The sequence below is a fragment of the Lithobates pipiens genome, unplaced genomic scaffold (assembly GCF_037356315.1).
Source record: "Lithobates pipiens isolate NorthernLeopardFrog02 unplaced genomic scaffold, aLitPip1_a1.2 Scaffold_16, whole genome shotgun sequence".
Lineage (NCBI taxonomy): Eukaryota > Metazoa > Chordata > Amphibia > Anura > Ranidae > Lithobates > Lithobates pipiens.
The window spans coordinates 7,734,714-7,761,122 of NW_027507748.1; the positions used below are offsets into that span (position 1 = coordinate 7,734,714).

The window sequence follows — 26,409 nt, forward strand, 5'->3', positions numbered from 1 at the left end:
GAAAAAAAACAAAATATAATGTTTGGGGGGTTTTAAGTAATTTTCTAGCAAAAAAAAAATGTTTTAAACATGTAAACGCCAAATCTGAAAAAGAGGCCTGGTCCTTAAGTGGTTAAACAAATGTATTTATTCGTCCTACAAGACATTATTTCTAATTTTTAAATGCACCTTACTGACTGGAATGGTAGCAACTGCTTGGTATAGAGCAGGGATATGCAATTAGTGGACCTCCAGCTGTGGCAGAACTACAACTCCCATGAGGCATAGCAAGACTCTGACAGCCACAAGCATGACACCCAGAGGCAGAGGCATGATGGGAATTGTAGTTTTGCAACAGCTGGAGGTCCGCTAATTGCATATCCCTGGTATAGAGCAAATGTGCTACCAATTTACAAAAAAAGGATGGAGATGTATAATACAGACCAGTCAGCCTAACCTCAATAGTATGTAAGGTATTTGAGTTTATAGTAAGGGAAATTTTGTTGGGGATGGCGGTATGGTAAGTGACAACGAGCATAGATTAATGAAAGACCGTTTTCGTCAAACCAACCTGTTATAGTTCTATGAGAAAGTAAGTGAGGAATTGGTTGGTAGAAGTCTAATGGACATAGTTTATCTAGATTTTATACCTCGTAAACATTTTAACCACTTCTGGACCAGAAGGATTTGCCCCCTTAATGACCAGGCCATTTTTTTGCGATCAAGAACTGCAGCGCTTTAACTGATGATTGAGCGTTTGTGCGACCTTGTACTGTATAAATTACAGTAGCAGGGAATGGGCTTGACACTAGGGGTCTCTGTGGAGTGGTCGCGGCCACGCGCATCAGTTCTGGCGTTGCGCCCCCTATCGCTCTTAAAGCGGCTGATGTAAACCTACGGAGATTTGCCCAGGGGAACCAACCTGCCGCAGTCCTTAAGCAGTTGATCTATAAAATAAGGTCTGTTGGAGTTGATGAAATTTGTATGTACGTGGATAGGGAACTGGTTACAAGAACACATCCAGAAAGTGGTGATAAAGGACAGGTTATCTGAAATTGGAATCGGGAGCTCCATTTCACTGTTTGGTGATACTAAATTAATCACGGGATAGAATATCTTTACAGGAAGACCTCAATACAATAGGGCAGGGATCTCAAACTGGCGGCCCTCCAGCTGTTGCAAAACTACAAGTCCCATGAGGCATTGCAAGGCTGACAGTTACAAGCACGACTCCCACAGGCAAAAGCATGATGGTACTTGTAGTTTTGCAACAGCTGGAGTGCCGCAAGTTTGAGACCGCTGCAATAGTGGGGAGGGTTGGGTAGCTTCATGACAGATGAAGTTTTTAATGTTGACATATGTAAAGTTACCCACATTGCGAGGGGCTTCCTCAGGAGGATCAGTGGTGGAAAAGGATCTGAAGGTGCTTGTAGACCGGACGATAACATGGAATGCCAAGCCGCAGCTAAAAAAGCCAGTAGGCTACTCTCATGCAGGAAAAAGGGCAAACATTCCAGAGATAAATTATTCTACCCCCCTCCGTTTACAAAACACTGGTTCATACTCATCAGGAATATTCAATTCAGTTTTGGTCAACAATCCTTGGTAGAGACGTTATCGAGTTCAACGAAGGGCAATAAAATGAGTAAGGGGGATGGAGGAGCTCCACTAGGAGAATCGATGTCATAGATTAGTTCTTCAGTGTAGAAAAGGCTCTTCAGAGGGGATATGAGTGCAACGTGCAAATATATCATAGGCTTTGGTAATTGTAATAAACTGTTTACCTCGAGGTCCCTGTAAAGGACTAGTGGCCACGATTGGAGGTTAGAAGATCACTGCACCTCTCTAGTGATCTGTGAGGCTACCATTCACATTGCTGGACTAGTAATTGGAGGCAGGCTGAAGTCTATATCTTTGACCGCTTTAGCCCCGGACCATTTTGCTGGTCAAAGACCAGACAACTTTTTGCGATTCAGCACTGTGTCGCTTTAACTGACAATTGCGCAGTTCTGCATTGTCGCTCCCAAACAAACTTGACGTCCTTTTTTTCCCCACAGATAGAGCTTTCTTTTGGTGGTATTTGATCACCTCTGCGGTTTTTATTTTTTGCGCTATAAACAAAAATAGAGCAACAATTTTGAAAGAAATGCATTTTTTACTTTTTGTTATAATATCCCCAAAAATATATTAAGAAAAAAAAAAACATTTTTTTCCGTCAGTTTAGGCCGATACGTATTCTTCTACATATTTTTGTTAAACAAAATCGCAATAAGCGATTGATTGGGTTGCGCAAAAGTTATAGTGTTTATAAAATAGTTTTATGGCATTTTTACTAATAATTTTTTTACTAGTAATGGCGGTGATCAGCGATTTTTATTGTGACTTGCGACATTACGGTGGACACATCGGACATTTTTGACACATTTTTGGGACCATTGTCATTTATACAGCAATCACTGCTATATAAATGCAGTGATTCCTGTGTAAATGACACTGGCAGTGAAGGGGTTAACCAGTGGGTGGCAGTGTAGGGGTTAAGTGTTCCTAGGGGTGTGTTACTAACTGGGGGACTGGACTTTAATTTAGTGAACACTGATCTCTGCTGCAATCACATCGAACAGAGATCAGCGTCAATAGTTGCTAGGCAGAACGGGGAAATGCTGTTTACAACGGCATTTCCTCGTTCAGCCACCCCGTGAGATGATTGCGGGTATGCCCGCGGTTATCGAGTCCGCGGGACCCGCGACCGGACTCAGGGGAGTCCCGACCAGCAGGCGGCATTAAAGATTGGACATACCTGTACGCCAATATGCCTTCCCGTGCCATTCTGCTGACGTACATCGGCGTACGCTGGTCGGGAACCGGTTAAAAAGCCAGTAGTTGGATATGTGTAGTTGTTGTAGGAATCAGAGGATGTGCTCTAGAAGGATTATTTTTCTTTTTACATACCCTGGTTAAGGGGCATCATTGTGATGACAGGTTTACCTCAGATATTCTAACTACACTCCAAATGGTCTATAGGTTCCAATGGGCTGTGTGTGTTTTTATTGTTTTTTTTTTTTTTTATTTTGTGTGTGTTTTTATTTTATTTTATTTTTTTAAATAATTTACATACGCCCCCCCCAAGAGCACTTATATTAATATGTCTTCTCCCTGCAGGGGACACAGAGAGCCAACCCATCGGAAGCATCACATTTCACCCCATTAAGAGGACCAACATGACTGGGATCATCTGGAAGAAGGAAGGTTCCCCAGTAAAGTACTTTGGTGACAGATTTACACCTGGTCAAAATGGATACCTCACGATAAAGGATGTGACAGTAGAGGATAAGGGCACATACACCGTCTACACTGAAGATTGGAAACAGCAGTTTGACCTTTGTTTATAACGTGAGTGTGCAGGTGTCCTATCCATTTCTGCATTATTCTACAACCAGAAAGGTCTCTAGTGTCTGTCAGTCTGCCCTACGCTGGGGAATGAATTTACAATGTGTGATTGTGACACCACCGCCTGCCATTTAAGACTGTAAAGCTCTGAGACCAGTTTCTGTTCCAAGCATCCAAGAAGTGCTCAGAATTTTATTATTTTATATTGGTGCTGCTGATGAATACATGCACTGTGGCTCCATTCATTTCTATAAGGGAGCAGTACTCATGGCTGTCTCTAGGGATTCAGGGGAGTGCTTCTCTCTGAGAATGTGTGGTTACAGCACATATGCGTACTAGTAAGGGAGACTTACACAGGACTGTATGGTGTCAAGCAGGGCCACATCATGAAGATCCATTTGCATGGGGGAGAAGGTATGTAATGAGATGGGCTACACTATGGGGGATGGGGTGGATTTATTAAAGCCACTCTAATATACATGCTCACAGATGGGTCTTTATCATTATGTGCCTGTTCAGTAGCCCAGCTTAGGTTGCGCATGTGCACTGAGATCAGGATCCTCAATGTGTCCACTCAGGTGCTGTTCTTATGGCAGTTTATTAGTGTGCTTTGTTTAGAGTGTACATGTGCAGTGTTGCAGGGATCCTTATTGTGTCTGCTAGGGTGCGTTGCTTAGGATGTGCATGCGAAGTGTGGCCAGGGGTCCTTGTCATGTGCCTGCTTCGGTTCCTTGCTTGGGGTGTGTGACTAAACGTCCCTACACTCCGCTTGAGTTCTTTCGTCATATATCACTTCCTCCCAGTCTGAATATAGATATCAGATATTCCGCCCGCTCCCAGGCACAAAACAAGACGAGACTAGTTTCACTGCTAACATGGACTGATTTATTAGAACCAAAATGACAAGTATTTATAATACAGTAGAAGAGGTCCTCCCTCCTGCTCATATTATTCTAACAATATAACTGTAACCAGAAACAGAATTGACATGAGCTAATTATCTAAATCAACACTGGACTCCTTCATTTAATTGCAGGGTTAATTAGCACAAACAATGGGTGAAATACTCTTTAGAATCTGTGTGAAGCCAGACTAGACTCATTTACATTATACAAGACAACAGACAGGTGACTGGAGTTGATGATATTGGCATCTAACAGTATGTTTCAGTCACTATTGCTAATATGGCATATACATATCCAGAGTCTGTGTGTCTTGGCCTGACTCCAAAGTAACACCACCTCAGGGGTCCCCAGGCATACTGCTCACAAAGGGAACTGTTCCCCCAAATGGCAGGGACCATGATCGCAATGCAAGAGACTGGCATTCAGTCCTCTCAAAAAAGCCTCTTTCCCGGGTGAGTCTGTCACAGGGTGCACATTGGCACTGTGGCCAGGGTCCTTTTTAAGGACCCTTGTCTTAAGCTGTCCATAAAAAATAGAAACAACGGTACCTGATTAAGTTCTTTGAGAACCCTTGGGTGTAAGCCATCTGGTCCTGGTGATTTATTTGCGTTCAGTTTTTCAAGTATTTTCTCTTTCGTTCATCGATGGACATAGTGCCTCCTTAATCCAGACCATTGGGTTATATTGCCTCTGCAGGAGTAGGACAAGGCAGAACAAAAAAAAACTTGGCTATGCCCATGGGCTGTCCTCAGTCCATACATAACCCCCTCCCTGCTCTAGGTATTCAGTTTTTATTTTTTGTCTAGTCAAGAGTAAGGACCTAACTCCTTGCTGGGTTCTTTTGGTCCTAGCAAATTTTATTTTTTCCATGCTTTTTCTCCTGGGAGATCTGCAATCAACTGCCGGGGCTGGTGGATGGGCTGGATAATCTAGATCCAGTCGTCTCCCCAGTCAAGCCAGCAAACGTGTGCAGAGCGCAGCTACGCGCTAGGTCTGCCGCGACATAGCCTCAACGGATGGAGGCTGGCCCGCGAGTTAAATGTCTCGCAGGGTCACATACAAATGGGCTCTGGTCCTAGTCACAGCGGTCCCTTGGCCGATATCCCCCCATTTTGGTGGCAGTGGAGGTGAGTTCTATCTGCAGGGTCACCCACCCCATGAATCGGTAAGTACAGTCCCCTCTTTCCCCTTTGTGTGGTTTGGGGTGGATGTGGGTACCGTCCAGGGATAGTCGGACCTGTCTGCAGGACACCTCCTCCCGTCCTAAAGTCCCCTGGTTTAAACTGTGTCCCCCCCATGAATTGGTGGGAGTCCCAGGACAAGCAGCAGAGACCCCTGGGGGTCTCCCCTGCCATTTCCCTCCTGGGTGGTGTGTCCTGCCCTGGAGGCATGGGGGAGGGTTCTGGTGAAGAGGGTGCAGTGGAGACCCCTAGGTGCATGCCCTGCTGTGTGTGCAGTGTGAGGTAGTGGGCAGTTTGGGGGTCCCAGTGCAGAGTGCACAGCGGTGTCCCCTCAAATGTTCACCCTGCCTGGTGGAGTACAGTACCTTTTTGAAGGGGGTCCCCTTGCAGAGGGTGCAGCAATGTTGAAAGCACAGAGCGGATCCTGGCAGCATGCTTCAGCATGTCAAACGACCGGTGGACGTTTTTGGGTGGTCTGTTGACATCACTGTGTATGGGACATTTTATCTTCAATCACGCTGGTCACTTGAATTGAACATTTTATTTTTGTTTGTTATTTTAGTACCTGGTTTTGCTTCATTTTATACACTTTTTAAGTATATCCACTCTTTATATGTTTTTGTTTTTTAGGTTTTGTATGACAAATCTGCGTTTTTTGCACATTTAGTCACTTTATGGTCCTTGCACTACCTGTCTTTGCTTCACTATATACATTTTGCAATAAGTTTACACACTTTATATATGTATGTATTTTGGTCTATATGACAAATTTGCGTTTGTTTGCACATAGAGTCACCTTATGGTTTATGCACTAGCTATCACTTTTATATATGCACAGAAGCATTATTTGACTAATTTATGCACAGTTGCACTTTGTATTTTATAATTGCATATTTGTGGCTTATTACGATTATTTTATGGTTTGAAATTAGCGCATCACATTTTTTATTTTTATTTTCCTGTTGACATCACGGCTTGGTCTGACTGGTCTCCAGCTGGCGGCCATGTTTGTGTAGCCGATGAGGTCACAGCATCCATTTTCTGTTGGTCTTGGCTGGTCTCCGGCTGGTGGCCATGTTTGTGTAGCCAATGATGTCATGGCAGCCATTTTTCATTAGCCTAGACGCTAGAGATGACCAGAACCTTGTGGAGATGCTAGAGCTCCTCCTCCCCTATGCTTCTCTTCCTGTCTTGGGATATATGAAATGGATGCCAATATTGGTGTTGCTGGATCCAAATTGCGGCACTCCTCTGTTTTTGTAGTCTCTTTGGGGGTCCTTGTGTATCTCCCTCTGCTGATGGGTAACCTGGCCATTGGGGTGTTCCTTAGTGGTGCCAAGGTTCATTTGTACTACAGGGTCTTCTTTCCTTATGGAGCCTCATCTCACCCACTAATTCCCCTCTTGGAGGTGGCAGGTCTCTCGGAACCCCAGCTTCCCATGGTTGCACTGACAGCGGTCCTTGAGTCATTAGTATCCCGGGTGGAAGTAGTGTGTGGGTAAAGACCCAGGAGGAAACTTCCCTCACCTGATACTGCCGGGGCCTTGCCCCATCCAGGGAGGTTTAATATCTCGCTCCCTGACACGTCTGATAGTGTGGATGAGTCCTCTGCGGTCTCAGCAGTGAGTGAAAAAGCGCTGGTGGATGCACTTGTTACTGCAGTATGGGGTGCCTTACTAATGATGAAGTTTTGGTTTCTATACCTCCACTTTTCCTTTGTAAAAACTGAGAAGAATAAAGCATTTAGAAGAGTTGCCAACTTCCCCCTCATAATGTTTTATGGGGCTCTGACCTCGCCTTCTTACTATTAATCTATTTACAAAAAATGTTTTTTTTTTTCTTCTCTCATGCATTCTCAGTTTTTTACCTGCTCTGATTTGTTTTCTTAAAATTCTTATTGCATTCGTTGTAGTGTTGGAATGCAGACAATGACCCCTTGGTCTTATACTTTTTAAAGGCCATTTTTTCTCCTACGAACAACCTTTTTAGAAATGAGAAAAAAAAAATGCCCTTTAAAAAGTAAAAGATCAATGGTTCATTGTCAGCATTCCAACACTAAAAGGAATGCAATAAGAATGGTAAGAACCCAATCAGAGCAGGTAAAATAGACTACGGAAGGCAGAGAAGAGTAAAAAATTCCAAACCTTTTTTGTAAATATATTAATAGTAAGAAGGCGAGGTCAGAGCCCCAAAACATTATCAGGGGGAAGTTGGTTACCATGATGTTCCCGCCTCCAAACTTCACTGTTGGTATGGGGGGGGGGGTGTTTTTGGGGTGATGTGCCATGTGACCTCCAAACATGGTGTATACTATGGCATCCAAAAAGTTCAGTTTTGATCTCATCTGACCAGACTATATTCTCCCCATATTTCACAGGCTTGTCTAAATGTTGTGCAGCAAACTTTAACTGAGCTTCACCATGTTTCTTCTTCAGCAATGGAGGGTTGTGTGGTGAGCGTGCATACAGGCCATGGCGGGTGAGGGCATTACTTTGTGCATTTTAACAATACACAGTAAAAGAATTAAAGGTTCACAAAGTATGCTATAAGAAAATGGTACAGGAAAAATAAATCCCCAAGAACCAGCAGGTTCACGTAATCTTAAAGCAGTTGTATTGTCCCTTGGTCATTTTCACCTACGGGTAAGCCTATAATGAGGCTTACCTGTAGGTAAAATGAATATCTCCTAAACCTGCAGTTTAGAAGATGTTCACCTTGCATGCAGCCCTCTGATGTCAGCAGCACATGCACAGTGAAGGTCCAGCGTGTCGTGCAGGAACGGAGGGGGCATGCGCAGAAGTGACGACATTGTGGCTCTGGCCACTCGCAGCACCGGAGCCGCAAACCCAGAAGAAATGCAGAGGAAACAGGGCAGCCCTGTGGGAGCTTCGGTCTAAGGTAAGTATTTCATAATGAGCTAGTATGCAGTGCATACTGGCTCATTATGCTTTTGCCTTAGTTTGTTTTTTTTTTTTTTTTTGGGCATACAACTGCTTTAAAACACCACAGGAAACTTGGTAAGGTGCCTGAATTTGGGTCAAAAAGGAAGAGGCAAAAAAAATTCACATTTAAGAGTTGCAAGAGAATAAGTTGAGAATAAAGTGAGAAGGAAGGGGAGAGATGGGTGGGAACGCAGAGTAGAAGCCAACCTCAGGTGGAGTAGACCTCTGTTGCTTAAGTTAACACAGAAGAACCTTTCAAAAGTCAGGAGCTTCTGAAATAATTTCCTTATGCAGGAGAAGATGTACATTAAGTTCAAACCAATGGGCCCATATTTTGGAATGCCGACCATTGATCCCCCCTTTAAGATGCATTTTAATTCCTCTAGGAGGCAATGTTCTGTCTCTAGGGCAGATAGCTAAACCTTCTTGGCCCATAAACTTCAGATACCATATTTCTTTGATCTCAGTTTTATTAGAACAAGGCAGGTAAATGTTTAAGTTCTCTAAGGGGGATGGCGATAGATTGAGAAATACATGTGTTGCTTCCTGAGTGTATTCTCAAAGAATGGTGGCTGCTTCATATCCTGAGAAGATTCTACCCAGAATCCCCTGCTTAATAACTTCCTTAATTACAAAATACAGTAAATCAAATAAAACAGAACTGCAGCAATACCAAAAGAACGCTAGATGGAGCCTGTACACCACTTATGATTCTTTATGTAAATTACACAATTTACATGTAAATTTAACACGGGTACAAATAACCAGCATAAACAGCTGGTGGACAGAACACTTCCCCGTCTGACATCAAGTGATGTCACTAACGGAGTCCTCTGTAGAAAGCAACAGAATAAGTTTGTCACTGGTCTTAAGAATTCTTTAGCCTCATTCTGTTGAAAGATCTTGCCCTCGACCTTACGGACATGATTATCTTGCTTGGGAGTACATTGGTGACCAGACCTAAAGGCCACATATTCCTTAGTGTCTGGCAATCTTTCATGAGCACAACATCACCGGGTTTAAGATTAGGCATTTCAGTGTGCCACTTTCTCCTTATAGAGTAGATAGCTATTGTTCCCTCCACTGGCTCCAGAAGGTATTGGCAAGGGTTTGTACTTGTCTCCATTGATGTTTGTAAAGCTCCTTCTCACAAAACTCTCCAGCTGGAGCACCTGCAAGACTAGTCTTTTTTTGCGTGAGTAACATGGCAGGTGTGAGGACCACTGGATCTTCAAAGTCACTTGAAATTGATGTCAAAGGTCTGGCGTTAATGATAGCTGTAACCTCTACCATAAATGTCACTAAACATTGGTGAGTAAGCCTTGCAGTTCTTACTTGTAGGAAGATAGAGTCAAGAATTCTGTGGGCTACGCCTATCATCCTCTCCCAAACACCTCCCATGTGAGAAGAGTGAGGTGGGTTGAAGATCCACTTGCAGTGTTTACTCGAGTGTCTTTCTACTCTGAGAATGTCCTAGTTAGAAGGAATTTGAAGTTTTACTGCTGCTACAAAGTTAGACCCTCTGTCAGAGCGAATGAGTTTCACCAGACCTCTGATTGCAATGAGTTCAGCTAGCTCTGTGGCAAATACTGCAGCACAAAGTTCCAGCCTGGGTATGGTGTGTTCAGGAAGTGGTACAAGGTTTTTGCTTTCCCCATTACAAACCCTATGTGGCATTGTCCTTTTAGTGTCTATAGTTTTCAGGTAAGCTACAGCAGCAATTGCTTTAACAGAAGCACCCGAAAACAGTTTTTGCAACTGAACATCAGCAGATGACTGAGGAGCATGTGGTCGTGGAATTTTAAGGTTGGATAGAGCTGTTAGTGAGTCCTTCCTCTCTAGCCACAGGTCCTTCCTGTCGGTGGGGAGAGGGTGGTCCCAATCTAATGACAGGTTAAGATAAGTAGTGCTTTACCCTGGATGGTGACATGTGCTGCAAAGCCCAAAGGATCATACAGGCTGTTTATGGTAGACAGGACAACTCTACGGGTAAAGGGTTTTTCTTCTGTGTTTACTTGGAAAGTAAACGTGTCGGATCTTAAGTCCCAAAGCAAACCAAGGCAGCCTTGCATGGGAAGCGAGTCTGTGCCTAGATCTAAGTCCTTTAACTCGTTAGAATGATCGTGGACAGGAAAGGTTTCTAAAACTTCTCTACTGTTGGAAGCAATCTTGTGGAGCCTTAAGTTGGAACAAGCAAAGCATTGCCTGAGTTCTTTTGAGGAGACTGATTGCAGCTTCATTTGTGGGTAGTGACTTCAAGCAATCGTCTACATAGAAATCCTTGTCCACAAACTGTCTAACATCTGACCCATACTCTAACTCTCCCACTCTAGCAGAGGGCCTGAGGCCATATATAGCAACTGCAGGGGAAGGACTGTTGCCAAATACGTGCACCCGCATGCGGTATTCTGTGTCTCCAGAAGGGTTGTTGTCCCTGAACCCTAGAAACCTCAGAAAGTTGCGGTATTCTTCTTTAACAAGAAAGCAAGAGCACATTTGCTGTATGTCTGCCATGAATGCGACTGAATCCTTGCGAAAGTGGAAAAGCACTCCTAATAGTCAATGTTCTCTCTGACCCTCTCCTGAACAACAAAGTACCAGCATTCCTCTGAGTCTTTAAGGTTTGGGGCTATCTCCGCATGACCATTCTGGAATATTTTCTCCATGAAGGAAAATAAATGTTCTCCCATCACTGGTTTCCTTTTAAGATTGTGTCTTACGGAAGTGAGGTGTTTATATGTTAGATCTCTGTTAGGCAAACGTCATCTTAGTGGCCTAAAGGGAAGAGGTGCAACCCAGCTATTAGTCCTGTCTTTCTCCATACTCCTTTCTATTACTTCTAGGAAGAGCCTATCCTCAATGGACGTTGCTAACTGGTTTATCTTCCTTTGTTCTCTTGAACACTGTGCTTCCTAAGTCACTTTGGTCATCATAGGTATTGCTGTCACAAAGGGGACTTAGGAAGGGAAGAGGTACAGGGTTGTTGTGTGGTAGCTCCTTTATGAGGGTGTGATTTTTGACAGGGTTGGAAAAAGGACGACCATTCTCGAGGCTACTAGTGAGCAGGTTATTAACAGATGCCGGTTTGTGTGCACCTCCCAGGAAAACATCACCTATGACCAACCTGAGATCCATTTTTTGGGCATATGAGGCGTTTTGAGGACTGTTGATCAGTTTTCTTACTTTGTGGACTTGCAAGATATCCCTCCCTAGGAGTAAGATTATCTGAGCCTGATCATCTAGTTTTGGTATGAGATGTGCTATGTGGTTCAAGTGAGTCTGGGGAGCTCCTGCGTCTGGCATGGGTATCTCTAATCTGTTGTCTGGCATCTGGTTGCACTCTATTATGGTCGGTAAGGGTAGGCATGTCTTGCCATCCATAGATTCAATTTGTAGGCCATCAGCTCTTCTCCCCGCCATTTCTGCTGTAACTGCACACGTCCTAAGAGTGTAAGGGCTGCTGGGGCCTTAAGGTTGTCTCTGCGTCCTTTTGTGTAAACTTTCACAAGACCGATTTTAGAGCAGGATCTGCCACCTGTACTTCCTTTGTAGACTTCAGTGCACCGTGAAGTGATTGCTATGGCATCTGTACTAGAGTCTTTGGTCTCCCTGCCTTGCTCCTTGTCCCTATGAACAGGTGGGAAAGTTCTTGGAGTAGGCCTTGCGTGTAGAGCTGTGTTGTGCTCTGTGCTGTCACATTCTGTACATTTGATACTGACCTTCCAGTTCTTGGTGAAATGTGTGGATGAAGAGCAGCACTTGTAACAGATGTTGTTCTCTTTGAGGAAAGCTTTGCGATCCTGGATGGGCTTTTGTCCTGAAGGCTCTGCATTTCAGAAGAGGATGTGGCATCTTAAGTAGAGGACAGAACTTAGTAAGGTTGCTGTCTTGATCCTCTGGCTGAGACTCTGCAAATCTGTGGGAAGAAATGTTAGTTGTGTGCACTGCTACTGGAGCTCAGAGTTGTTTAGGGCCAGAAGAAGTGGTATAAGACATTGGAAAAATGAAGCTGGGGTCCTCTTTCATTCCTGCTCTTCTGTCTATAAAGTCCACAAACTCGCTAAAGGGTGGAAAAGGCACATTGTGTTTTTTGTTTGTAGTTGCAGCCATGAGTAATCAATCTTTCGTGTAACTCATAAGGATGTTTTTGTGCTAAGGAGTTAATACCTCTAGCAGAGTCAAGATAAGAGGGGCCAGGTAGGTCTCCATCTGCTTTAGCAACTTGTAACTCCATACACGGGTCAATGAATTCTGAGTCTTTGGTAACCTCTGTTAGGTATTTTTGGGAAGTCTTCTATCCTTTTAAACAGTGTACTCTTTATAGCCATAACATTTATCCAGTCTGTTCCAGATGTTTGGAAGCCCTATCTCAGGGTGGTTTATATTAATGTCTCTGATCCTTTTGGCGTGTTCAGCAGAATCATTGCCAAGCCACTTTACGAGGAGTTATATCTGTTCCCTGCAGGATAGATCTAGACCTTGAATGACACCCTGGAAAGAGGATCACCATGCCCTGTAGTGTTGAAGGCGATTACGGAATTCCAAGTTCCTGGCCAAAAGAAAGAGTTAGTTACCCAAGGACTTGTCAAAATCTACAGTAGCCTGATTGGCATTGGGGTAGGCTACTGGTGTATTTGTGGTGCGGTGTAAAGGCATACCTGGCAGGAAGTCTCTTCTTTAGGCATGCTGGGCTCAAACTTGCATAATGTTGGCAGTTCGTACCAGGTCGTTGCATGCACCTTTTGGAGTGAGGACTGGTGTTTGATGTTTGTATGAAGGCTGGGTATCTTGTGTAGTAGAAGGTTTGGTTGGGACTGGAAAGTCTGGAACTCTGTCAGATTTTTCTTGCTTGTAGCACTGGGGTCTCGGGTCATCTTGTTGCTGCTTTATTTGATGTTACTCACTGACGTCATGTTTAATTTCTTGTTGTGGGATGCTGCTTGGGTCACAATGCTGGTAGACAGACTCAATCTGACGTGCGTTGCAAAGAATCTTGCTGCCTACTCTTGGCTCATCGTAGACTGTTGCTTCTAAAGCTTCTGCAATGGTGGCGGCAGCGTCTCTGTCCACTGCCAGCTTCTCCATGTTGGCTTCTAAGAACGGCTTGCTGCAATTTCTGAGGTGCTTCCTGCTGGGCTAGCTCTTCCTCCAGGCATAGTCTTTGCTTCTCTCTTGTTCCTGTCTCTCCCTTTCTGCTTCAAGGTGGACCTTTTTCTTTTTTTATCTGTAGCTCTTGGTCTGTGAATGCGCCGCCGGCTCTTGCTGCTTCAGCTTTTGAACGGGCGATGGCTGCTGCATTTTGCGACAGATGACCTAGATGCGCTTACTCACGAAACGTGTTTTTTAAGATGTCCCACTGTGAGACGTGGCTGTGGGGAAGAAGCTGTCTTGCTGTATAGAGACCGTTCTAGTATCAATGCTGCTTGACAGAGCCCGTCTCTGTGTAGCGTGTTTCTTACTTTGCCTGCCGCAGACCTGTTTCTTTAACCCTTTCATGACTAAGCCTATTTTTGGAATTTGGTGTTTACAAGTTAAAATCCATATTTTTTGCTAGAAAATTACTTGAAACCCCCAAACATTATATATATATATTTTTTAGCAGAGACTCTATAGAATAAAACGGCGATTGTTGCAATATTTTATGTCGCACGATATTTGCGCAACAGTGTTTTAAACGCAACTTTTTGGGAAAAGGGACGCTTTCATAAATTAAAAAAAATTAAACAGTAAAATTAGCCCAATTTGTTTGCATAATGTGAAAGATAATGTTATGCCGAGTAAATAGATACCAAACATGTCACACTTTATAATCGCACGCACTCGTGGAATGCTGACAAAGTACGGTACCTAAAAATCTCAATATTTTTTTTTTTTACGGTTACCAGGTTAGTGTTAGCGTAACAGATAAGGTCTAGTGCTAGAATTATTGCTCTCGCTCTGTCAATCACGGCGATACCTCACATGTTTGATTTGAACACCGTTTACATATGCGGGCGGGACTTCCGTATGCTTTTTCTTTGTCTTCGTGATCTCGCGGGGACGGCAGGCACTTTTAAAAAAAATATATATATTTTTTTTTAGTTATTTTAAAATGAATACATTTTTTTTCTTTAAAAATGAAAAAAAAATTGATCACTTTTATTGCTGTCACAAGGGATGTAAACATCCCTTGTGACAGAAATAGGTGGTGACAGGTACTCTTTATGGAGGGATCAGGGGTCTAAAAGACCCTCGATCCCTCCTTTACACTTCAATGTAGTCAGATCGCTGAAAACGGCGATTATGTATACTGTATTTTTTTTAAACCGGCGCCATTGGCAGCCGAGTAAACGGTATGACGTCGCTTCCGTGGGACTGGAATGATGCCGATTACAGGGTCATTCCAGTTCCTCCCCAGCAGCCGGAGGCATCAGATTGTGAATTGGTGCTCCCGATCGAGTGGGAGCACCGGTAACTGCAGCGGGAGGGGGGGACGTCCGCTCCCGCTCCTCCGGCATAACAGCCGAGCGGCTTTTAGCCGCTTCGGTTGTTATGGCTGGATAGCCAATCGTCCACTGTAAAAAAAAACGGTACCGGGATGATGCCTGCAGGTGCGGGCATCATCCCGGGAAACCCCCCGGAAGCCGAGTACGCACATTTGTGTACGCTTGGCGGGAAGGGGTTTAAAGCTTCTGACTGTATGGATACTTCCGCAGTCAGCTTATTTTCCTTTAGAGGTCAGCTTACAAAATGTCACTGTTCTGTCTCTAGGGCAGATAGCTAAACCGTCTTGTGCCATAAACTTCAGATACCATATTTCTTTGATCTCAGTTTTATTAGAACAGGCCAGGTGAAAATTTTAAGTTCTAAGGGGTAATGGTGATAGATTGAGAAATACATGTGTTGCTTCCTGAGTATCTTCTTAAAGAATGGTGGCTGCTTCACTTCCTGTGAAGATTTTACCCAGAATTCCCTGCTTACTAACACCCTTAATTACACATACAGTAAATCAAACAAAACAGAACAACTGCAGCAATACTAAAAAAAAAAAATGCTAGCTGGAGCCTTATGATTGTCTTATGTAAATTACACCCTTTACGTGTAAATTTAACAACACAGGTACAAATAACCAGCATAAACAACTGGTGGACAGAACAGGCAAATATTAACTTTATGTAACCATTGCACCAAGGAGGGATTTGATTGTTGATCCCATAAGGTGGGGGATGAGAGACCTACCTCTATTTAGTAGGTGAGGAATAGTTTTAATGGGCCGACTGGTTTGGCAGTACAGTGAAACAATATGGTCCAAGGGTTGGAGGGTAGAGCTTGTCGGGTTTGTTTTTAATACTCTTCAAAATGAATTCCCACCAAACACGGGTAGCTATATTTCTGCAGTTTATCCAGCTAAATTGCTTAAGTTGTACCAATGTTGGTTATGTCTTCTATTATGTTAGATAGAGGGACATCGGGTGGCCCGTAATACAAAGTCTTCAGATCTTTTGGCTGTGTCTGCTCCAATAAACGCTGCCCTACAATTACTGTTGTGTATAAATTTTGTCTAATGTTCTTGCAGATTTCCATGATACCTCCCTGAATTGCCATATTTTTCTTCCTTTAGGATGGAAGGATCTCACATGAAGGCTTGGCTCTTTCTGTACTATGGAACTTTGTCTCATACGTCTCACGGGCAGGACCATTCCAGTCCTCTGTCGCCAAATACAGAGGCACACACCAAATATGGAGAGTGGCTCCACTTGGACTTCAGTATTGTCTTGTCAAGCAGGAAGAAGGAACATTACTATTATTTTTTTTCATGCTTGTGCTTTTTTTTATTTTTATATTATGCGGCAATGTGTTTTTTTTGAGCATCTAATGTGATGACCTGCAGCTTGCGGTCTGTGCTTCCGTATTATGCAGTGAGACTGTGAATGGTGACTGGGGTCGTCCCCTCCCTGGATGTTGAAGTATTTGGAGCTGGAATTGTGGAAAGTGGTGTCTTCAAGTGCCGTCAAGATCCGCTGTGGAACATTGTAGATTGGGATGCTGATGATGTTGAACTTGGGTCATCCAGAATGGAGGCTACAGGCAGTACAAAGAGGAATCTGGCCCAGCAGATGATGGGTGGAATGAGGATGATGGGTATAATTGGAGGGTGATGGTGTATAACTGGAAAAGGACACTGATAAGCCAATACTTTGTGGCGTATCTCACAGCTCTTTACCCAACTATTTCGTCACACATCTTGTGACCTCACCATGTGTGCCTCCCGAAGAACAAAAGCTGCTCATTGTTCTGGGAAGCAGTTGAATTTATGTTGATCTTATGAAGTATTTGCCATAGTCTTATTTTTACAATGTTTGTACTTCTTTTTTTTTTGTACTTTAATTCCCTCCATCCCCATTTGGATTTGACCAAATGTAGTTTCTGTAAAAGTCATAAGATGTTTGTACAATCCTATGGTAAGCCTGTCCTTCATGTGGAGCATTTGTAGAGAATACTTCGTGATCAGAGCCACCCTATAAGAGTTGGCTGTAACTCTTCTGTCTTAGAGGGGTTTGAGAAAGTAGCAATGGAACTAAGATTGTATCCAGAATAGAGGCTACAGGAGGTCTACAACAGAGCAGGTGTATCATTTTTGTCAAGAAAAAAAAAGTAGGGATAATTTATTGAAGGATAGAGCTAGAGACCATCACCTATTTGTTTAACACAAAGAAAGAGGAGGGACCTGGTTGTGCGCTACAGGATGAAGGTGTTCTAGCTGCTCGAATTTGAGGGATACGCATACCGTACTGGTTGTCCATATACCGTGAGCTCCCCTGTGCCATTTTCGAACAGCACCAGATGAGCGGCTATTCGTCCAAATGCTGTTTTAAAACTTTACCCGGTCTCCACCAGGAGGGGGGTACAGGCTGAGACCCCATTGGCTGACAACCGGTATCCAACACCAACCCTAGAGGCTGAAGCAATCGGCTTCTGCTCTTCCCATGCTTTTACAGATTGGTCCATAAGAACAGACTGTGACATCGTAAACCAGGTTCCTGCATTCGTCTCGGGCCATTGCCATTCAGTATTGAGGTCTCTATCTATCTATCTATCTATCTATCTATCTATATATATATATATATAGAATTTTTTTAAGGAAAAAAAACATAACTATACTGTGTCTACATAATAGATGTATAGAATTTAAGGACATTCCTCCCTGAGTACGACCCCCTAATTTCCACAATGGTGGCGGTTGATGTGGGTAACATTTGTGTTCCCTGTGGAAGCATCAAATGATCACAAAAGCGAACGCAAGTTAATTTGTATTTTTAGCAACTGCAACCCTGTAAAAAAAAAAATTAATTGTGCTAATCTGTGTCGGTGTCAACCCTACGTAACCCTTTAAATTCCACATTTTTCAATGAGTTGGCATGACTCAAAATGTGCTCTACAAAACGGTGGAGCAGAACGTCTTAAAGGGGTTGTAAACCCTCGTTTAAAAAAAAAAAAAAACTCATACTTTCCTTCACTGTGCAGTTATATTTGCACAGAGTGGCCCGATCCTCCTCTTCTGGGGCCCCCCTGGCGGTGCTGGTGGCTCCGCCCTGCATCGAGTGTCCAAGTTGGAAAAGCGCTCTGCTAAGGTGGACACACCCGTGTGGTTGCGCTCTCGAGTCCCGCATCTTTGTCCATTTACACAGAATGCAGGACTCGCCCCGCCCCCCCAGTGCTACATCATTGGATTTGATTTACAGCAGCGGGGGCCAATGACTACGCTGTTATCAATGTATCCAATCAGGACACGAGACACCCGCTAGAGCTGGTGTGGTTGTTCCTGGCCAGAGAAAGATCGGGTTCAGGTAAAATAAAATGGGAGGGCTCGGGGGGGGGGGGGGGGGGTGCACACTACAGAAGGCTTTTCACCTTAATGCAAACCATGAGGGTTTAAAAATAATTTTATTCATCAGTTTAGACCGATCTCTATCCTTCTACATATTTTTGGTAAAAAAAAAAATCTCAAGTTATTACACCTTCAAACTATGGGATAGATTTAGGAACTTTAATTATTTATTTATTTTCACTAGAAATGGCGATTTGCATTTTTTTTTTTGTGGGATTGCGACGGACACATCTGAACCTCAAATTACACTTTTTGGGGACCAGTGACATTTATTACATAATACAAAAAAAAAGCACTGATAAATGTATAAATGACACTGGCACACTGAGGACAATCAAGGGGTTAACTGTGTTCCCTCAGCGTGTTCTAACTGTAGGGCGGCGTGGGCTACCTGGGACACTACCTGAGAGCACTGAGAACAGCAGATCTGTGTCCCCTGTCAGAACGGGGATCTGCCTTATTTACATAGGCAGATCCCCGTTCTGCCTCCCTATACTGCAAGCGCGGGCAGACCTCCAATCCGCCGGACCTGGGGGCGGGTTCATGCCTGCGGATGCAGTATAGGGAGGCATATATATGGCATGCACAGACCGGCGTACGCCTACGGATGTTCGCGCTTTCCAGCCACCTTGCCGCAGTATGATGGCGGCTGGTCAGGAAGTGGTTAATTTAATTAATGTAGCTGCCATGTTTGCATTGAGGCCAACGGGAGCGTGATTTTGCGTTGCAGTCAGTGGAACACCGCATGCCATTATCCTTCTTTTCTTTTTATTTTATGAACAAAACACTGATAAACCTATTTTTGACGGCCGATATATCAGTGCATCTCTGTATACATATGCCAAAGAATATCATGTACGGGTTCAAGACCTCACCGAAATAAGAGAAACCCTCTGGGACAAAAAGGAGAAGAAAAAAAAAGGGCCCCAGGGTTTTATAATTTTTTTTTTTTTAACACTTAAGGAATGTTCACAGTTGCCTTATAAATGTATAAGTGCCGCTACCGTCTCTTCTCTGCCCTCCACAACAAATGAAGATCACTTTTTGTTGCTTGTCTGGAACAATAAAGTTTTACAATTTGTTGGGGGGGGTATTTTATAGTGTGCCGGCGGCTTCTTTTCATTGCACTTACTGTTATTCCGGACCGTGGAATGTTTTGGTGACTGCATTGCCACCCGGTCATCCGAAGGAGCGACGCACCGCAAAGGCCTTGGAGCAGCAACAATAGCTTTCCTTTTCTTCTCATTATTTATTACATTGTAACATTTTATATATCTTTTACTAAATGGAATCCTCTGCACCTTCATATTTGCTGCACCCAGAGCCAAGGAATATTCATTGCTTTCCATATTGCTATCAGTGTGACAACATTGTTATTCTAGAGGCCACCATTGTACATAGAAAGATTTTACATTTTGTTTTTAAAATGAAATTTACACCAATTTTCTGATATTTGTAATGTTGTAAATGTACATATCTCCCATTGAATGGGCTTTTATTCCTCACTTTGTGTCTCTTCTGCCTTAAAATGTATCTAAACCCCAGAAAAATAATATATTGCTGGATGCCAATCCTCAGCTGTGGGGGCTGCATTTGTTTTGGCGTTTTTTTTTCAGGCTTTTTTTCACCCCTTTTGTTTTCCCCCTGTGATCTTGCCACATTAACAAGCTTCCTTTCCTAGGGTGACAACACTCGTTCCTCTGCTGTATCTATGGAAGGTCTACAAACATGCCTGACGCTCTTCATTTGCATAGCAGGTATTGGTGGTTTACAGGGGGGGAATATAAGATTGTATGTTAATTGTACAGCACAGGCTGGAAATTCATAGTTACTGGATTACAGTCTACTACCTTTTGGGTAATCGGCCACTAGCAAAGCTTTTGGACACACCCCACCATCAGTGTTCCCTTAGAACCCTACCCCCACCCCATGAGATCTCAGTTTCTGGCTACAGTCCTGGGGTAATGGACCTCTTTCCCTCTGGAGAAATTTTTCCCAAAAATAGACCTTCCGCTTTAAGCACTCCCTGCCCCCTGACATGCCACATTTGGGATGCAATTTGTTTTTTGGGGTGGGAGTGTGTACCCTTTTTTTCGTGGGACTTCCTGTCCCACTTCCTGTTTCCTATCTTCGGCCGCCTAGATGGTGACTCCTCGGCCCCTCCCTGCCACCAATCTTCTGGAACACAACTCGGGTCCCAGAAGATCAGATGGCCAATAGGCCTGTAAGAAGCCGTAAGCTGTCATGGCCGGGTGCCCACAGTTACAATGATGGCGCCGAGGAGAGGCGCTAGCCTCCGGGCGGCCACATCCCTGGACCGTGGGGCAGGTAAGTGACGGTTTATTAAAAGTCCGCAGCTATGCTTTTTGTAGCTGCTGACTGTTGGTAAACTAAAAAAAAAAAAAACACGGGTCTAATTTCTTTGCTTTGAATTCGTTAACACTTCACTGCCTTCTACTGTAGCAATGGAAGCAATGCATCTAGATAAGTGCTACATCCGTAATATAGTGGAAGACCTGGCCCCATGTGGTAGGAACTAATGAGGCTTCAGACACTGAATCCTGCTAGAATGATCACCTCATCAATGTGTGCTATATGTTTATTTAACAGCAGGGTGCTATACAGGTCCAAGGTAATGGTCCATCACTGGTTCCCAAACCTAAGAAGATCCTGGAGGGGGGGAGATATGCCTACTATGATGAGCAAAACCTAAACTATTAATGGAACCAGCGGCTTGTAAAGAAGGTAGGATAGGTTCGTCCTATCATCAGACCGTTACTGTAGCCTTATAGCAACTATTAGACATAAAGTGGATGAAAATCCTCTCATGTACCCAGTAAAGTGAACAGCCTCAGATGATACACAGAGATTAAACAAATCTCCCTACATAAGTTGTACCTGTTGCTCTGCTCTCTATACCTTTCTACACTCTTAAAAGTGCATATTGTGTTAAAAATCTTTCTTCCTCTTTCAGCAGCACATAGGGGTGGGTGGCAACAAATGACATCTGCAAAATACTTGCCATGCCTCTTAGCACATACCTTGGCATGTCTGCTTTCCAAATTGTTTTTTTTTTTTGGGGGGTGTTTTGTACTCTCTTGGCTTTTTTAAGGCCACTGAAACCGTGATAGGAAGCGACATGAGGAAATTCCACCTTTTCAAAGCCCTGAAGGTGATCATTGGATTTTGGTTCCATGTATGCGACCAAAAAGTCTTTCTCACATGTGGTATTTTCATACTTGGGAGAAGTAGCAGAATGTATTTTGGGGTGTAATTCCACATATACCCATGGCATGTGTGAGCAATATCTAATTAATTTTGACAGCTTTGTGGAAAAAAAAGGAAGGAAGAATCCAACTTGTGACAAAAAATGAAATCTTCCTTGGGTTCAACATGCCTCTTGGCAAATTCCTTGGACTGTCTACCCTCCAAAAAGGGGGCATTTGGGGAGTTTTTGTATTCTCCGGGCATTTTAGCACCTCATCAAAGGTGAGAGGCAGTCAGAAAGTGAGAGCTGCATAAATTCCAGTATATATCCCATAGTTTGTAGATACTATAACTTTCCCACAAACCAATTAACCGCTTGCACGCAGATTTACGTCAGCAGAATGGCTGGACCTGTAGAGTACAGGTACATCCCCTTTAAGAAACGGTGCTGTGGGTGCGCCTGCCGTGGACTCTGTCTGCCGGGTACCCGCGATCATGTCACGGGGTGGTAGAATGGGGAGATGCTTTTGTAAACAGCATGTCCCCGTGTTGCCTAGTGACAGGACAGAAAATACTGCTCTCTGTCATTGAGATCAGTGATCACTGTCATGTGAGGTGAAGCCCCTCCCCCACAGTTAGAATCACTCCCTAGGACACACTTAACACCTTCACTGTCCCCTAGTGGTTAACCCCTTCAGTGCCAGTGTAATTTACACCGTAATCAATGCATTTTTATAGCACTGATTGCTGTATAAATGGCAATGGTCACAAAATTGTGTCCGCCATAATGTTGCAGTCTTGATAAAAATCGCAGATCACCGCCATTACTAATAAAAATGCCATAAAACTATCCCCTATTTTGTAGACGCTACAAATTTTGCGCAAACCAATCAAAAAAAAAAAAAAATCACAATAAGCTTATGTTTTTTTTTTTTTTTTTACCAAAAATATGTAGAATACATATCGGCCTAAACTGAAGAAATTGTTTTTTTATATATATATTTTTGGGGGATATTTATTATAGCAAAAAGTAAAAATGTATTCCTTTTTTTTCAAAATTGTCACTTTTTTTTTGTTTAAAGTGCAAAAAAATAAAAATGGCAGAGGTGATCAAATACCACCAAAAGAAAGCTCTATCTGTGCGAAAAAAAGGACATCAATTTTGTTTGGGTGCAACATTGCACGACCGCGCAATAGTCAGTTAAAACGATGTAGTAAGAAAACGCAGAAAGTGCTCTGGTCAGAAGGGGGTAAATTCTTCTGGGGCTGAAGCGGTTAATATACACTTATTGGGATTTGTGTTTCCAAAGTCATGTAGCAGAATACATTTTGGGCCCAATGTATGATGGCATTTTAGTTCATTGGACATTTTTTTTTATAACAGAAAGTTGAAAATATCATTTTTTTCAAAACCTTCATTTTTTTTTTAATTATCTTTTGTTTTTTTTGTTTATATAATAAAAAATTTAAAACCAGTGGTGATAAAATACCACCAAAAGAAAGCTCTATTTGTGTAAAGAAAATTATATAAAATGTCATTTGGGTACAGTGTTGAATGACAGCGTTACCAGTTAAAGTAGCGTAGTGCTGAAAATCAAAAATGCCCTGGTCATGAAGGGGTAAAACCTTCAGGACTTCAAGTGGTTAATAAGATATTTATAACACACAGTATGGGCAAACTTATAGATACACCCCAAAACACATTTTGCTACTGCTCTTGAGCATGGGGATACCACGTGTCTGACTATTTTTGCATCCTACCAGCATAATGGGGCCCAAAATCCAAGGAGCACCTTCAAGCTTTTAGGGGGCTTATATTAGGCATCTTGTTTCCTGACTACCTATGATGTGACACTGCCGCTGGGTGCCACCATCTTGGATTGGATTTGGCAGCCCCAGACTAAGAGTTGTGACTCTATAGCAGTGATGGTGAACTTTGGCACCCCAGATGTTTTGTAAATATATTTCCCATGATGCTCATGCACGCTGCAGTGTAGTTTAGCATCATGGGAAATATATTTACAAAACATCTGGGGTGCCGAGGTTCCCCATCACTGCCCTATAGTATTATTTAGCAGCTACAGTGCCTTGCGAAAGTATTCGGCCCCCTTGAACTTTTCAACCTTTTGCCACATTTCAGGCTTCAAACATAAAGATATAACATTTTTATTTTTTGTGAAGAATCACCAACAAGTGGGACACAATTGTAAAGTGGAACGAAATCTATTGGATTTTTGAAACTTTTTTAACTAATAAAAAAATGAAAAGTGGGGCGTGCAGAATGATTCGCCCCCCCCCCCCCCCTTGCGTTAATACTTTGTAGAGCCACCTTTTGCTGCGATTACAGCTGCAAGTCGCTTGGGGTGTCTCTATCAGTTTTGCACATCGAGAGACTGAAATTCTTGCCCATTCTTCCTTGCAAAACAGCTGGAGCTCAGTGAGGTTGGATGGAGAGCGTTTGTGAACAGCAGTTTTCAGCTCTTTCCACAGATTCTCGATTGGATTCAGGTCTGGACTTTGACTTGGCCATTCTAACACCTGGATACGTTTATTTGTGAACCATTCCTTTGTAGATTTTGCTGTATGTTTGGGATCATTGTCTTGGAAGATAAATCTCCGTCCCAGTTTCAGGTCTTTTGCAGACTCCAACAGGTTTTCATCCAGAATGGTCCTGTATTTGGCTGCATCCATCTTCCCCTCAATTTTACCCATCTTCCCTGTCCCTGCTGAAGAAAAGCAGGCCCAAACTATGATGCTGCCACCACCATGTGTGACAGTGGGGATGGTGTGTTGAGGGTGATGAGCTGTGTTGCTTTTACGCCAAACATATCGTTTTGCATTGTGGGCAAAAAGTTTGATTTTGGTTTCATGTGACCAGAGCACCTTCTTCCACATGTTTGGTGTGTCTCCCAGGTGGCTTGTGGCAAACTTTAGACAAGACTTTTTATGGATATCTTTGAGAAATGGCTTTCTTCTTGCCACTCTTCCATAAAGGGCAGATTTGTGCAGTGTACGACTGATTGTTGTCCTATGGACAGACTCTCCCACCTCAGCTGTAGTTCTCTGCAGTTTATCCAGAGTGATCATGGGCCTCTTGGCTGCATCTCTGATCAGTCTTCTCCTTGTCTGAGTTGAAAGTTTAGAGGGACGGCCAGGTCTTGGTAGATTCGCAGTGGTCTGATACTCCTTCCATTTCAAAATGATGGCTTGCACAGTGCTCCTTGGGATGTTTAAAGCTTGGGAAATCTTTTTGTATCCAAATCCGGCTTTAAACTTCTCCACAACAGTATTACGGACCTGTCTGGTGTGTTCCTTGGTCTTCATGATGCTCTCTGCGCTTTCAACAGAACCCTGAGACTCACAGAGCAGGTGCATTTATACAGAGACTTGATTACACACAGGTGGATTCTATTTATCACAATCAGTCATTTAGGACAACATTGGATCATTCAGAGATCCTCGCTGAACTTCTGGAGTGAGTTTGCTGCACTGAAAGTAAAGGGGCCGAATAATTTTGCACGCACCACTTTTCAGTTTTTTTATTTGCTAAAAAAGTTTAAAATATCCAATAGATTTCGTTCCACTTCACAATTGTGTCCCCTTTGTTGGTGATTCTTCACAAAAAATTTAAATGTTATATCTTTATCGTTGAAGCCTGAAATGTGACAAAAGTTTGAAAAGTTCAAGGGGGCCGAATACTTTCGCAAGGCACTGTATTTAATGATATGTAAGCAGGTGAGGGAGTTACAGGGGAGCTGGGCCAGCACAGACAGTAATTAGGCAGTTCTAGAAAAGGAGGGGGCTATGATGTACAAGGCTCTTCTAGATAATTGACTCTTCCTGCAGAAATCACGTTTTCTAGTCAGCTCAGAACCACAATGCAAATTAATAAAATTCATTTATGAAAAGAAAAAACACCAAAAAAAAATACCTGATTTTGGTTTGATCTGCAGTCCCTTAAGTTGGTTAAAAATCTTGTAAGAAAAAGAAAATGTTTAAATGTAAGTTGAATTCCAAAACCATCTGAAGATTATAAAAAGTATAATAGTGCTCTCACCCACCATAGGACTCATAAGAGGGGAGTCATGAGAAGTCAGAGGTTTAGGGTGTGACCTCCACATAAAAATTAGACTCTTTCCTGAATATATTAACGCTTAATGTACAAGGTCTCAACTCTCCTCCAAAGCGCACTAAAGCCTTTAATTTTTTCTCCAAACAATTGGCACATGTGGTGTGCCTACAAGAGACACATTTTATCCCACAGTCCACGCTTCTAATAGCATTCCACCGCATGACACCATTCACCCTCACCAAAGAGCTCAAAGACCCTGAAGGGAGATACCTAATCTTATCTGGATTGTTATTAGATAATGAAGTTACTATAGTCTCCTATTACGCTCCTAATAAAAATCCTCTACTATTCCTCTCACCTTTTTTCAGTGATTGATTCACATAAACAAGGTACCCTTATTATTGGAGGAGGCTCAAATCAAACAATATACCCATTCCTTGACACATCCCCCAACCCCTCATACCACACCTAAACTATCAGAGACTACTGAACCAACACTCACTACGTGATACCTGGCGAGAACATAATCCTGCAAGAAGACCGTATACACATTACTCTCATCCTCATAAACAATTTTCCCATATAGATCATCTTTTTGTTCCAGTTAGCACCTCCGCATTCATTCTGAACTCCAATATTATACCTTGTACTTGGTCAGACCATAACCCAGTCATAACAACTCTCTCCTCATTGTATCCGAAACCCAATCATAAAACATGGTGCATAAATGACAGGCTCTTCTACATTTAGATTAAACTTGGAGGAAGCCATAAAAGACTATCTTATTCACAACAAGGCCTCTGATACAGATCCTTTAACTCGGTGGGAAGCTCTCAAACCCTATGTTAGAGGGGTCTGTATTAGTCAA

At 43.0% G+C, this 26,409-nt stretch overlaps 1 protein-coding gene and 1 long non-coding RNA gene across 5 annotated transcripts in view; both read left to right on the plus strand.

The window, feature by feature from the left end:
* Positions 1-16,833, plus strand: part of LOC143981573 (uncharacterized) — a 96,195-nt gene extending 79,362 nt beyond the window's left edge. For all 4 annotated transcript variants that reach the window (XM_077479536.1, XM_077479537.1, XM_077479538.1 and 1 more), the window contains 2 exons: positions 3,139-3,369; positions 15,995-16,833. In XM_077479536.1, the coding sequence (XP_077335662.1) occupies positions 3,139-3,368 (230 nt within the window). In that variant the 3' untranslated portion in view covers position 3,369; positions 15,995-16,833. The remainder of the gene's footprint in view (positions 1-3,138; positions 3,370-15,994) is intronic.
* A 1,416-nt stretch (positions 16,834-18,249) lies between these two features.
* On the plus strand, positions 18,250-19,833 carry LOC143981574 (uncharacterized). The gene is made up of 2 exons (XR_013274325.1): positions 18,250-18,693; positions 18,736-19,833. It is a non-coding gene; the product is annotated as an uncharacterized LOC143981574 (long non-coding RNA).
* The last annotated feature ends 6,576 nt before the right edge of the window (positions 19,834-26,409 follow it).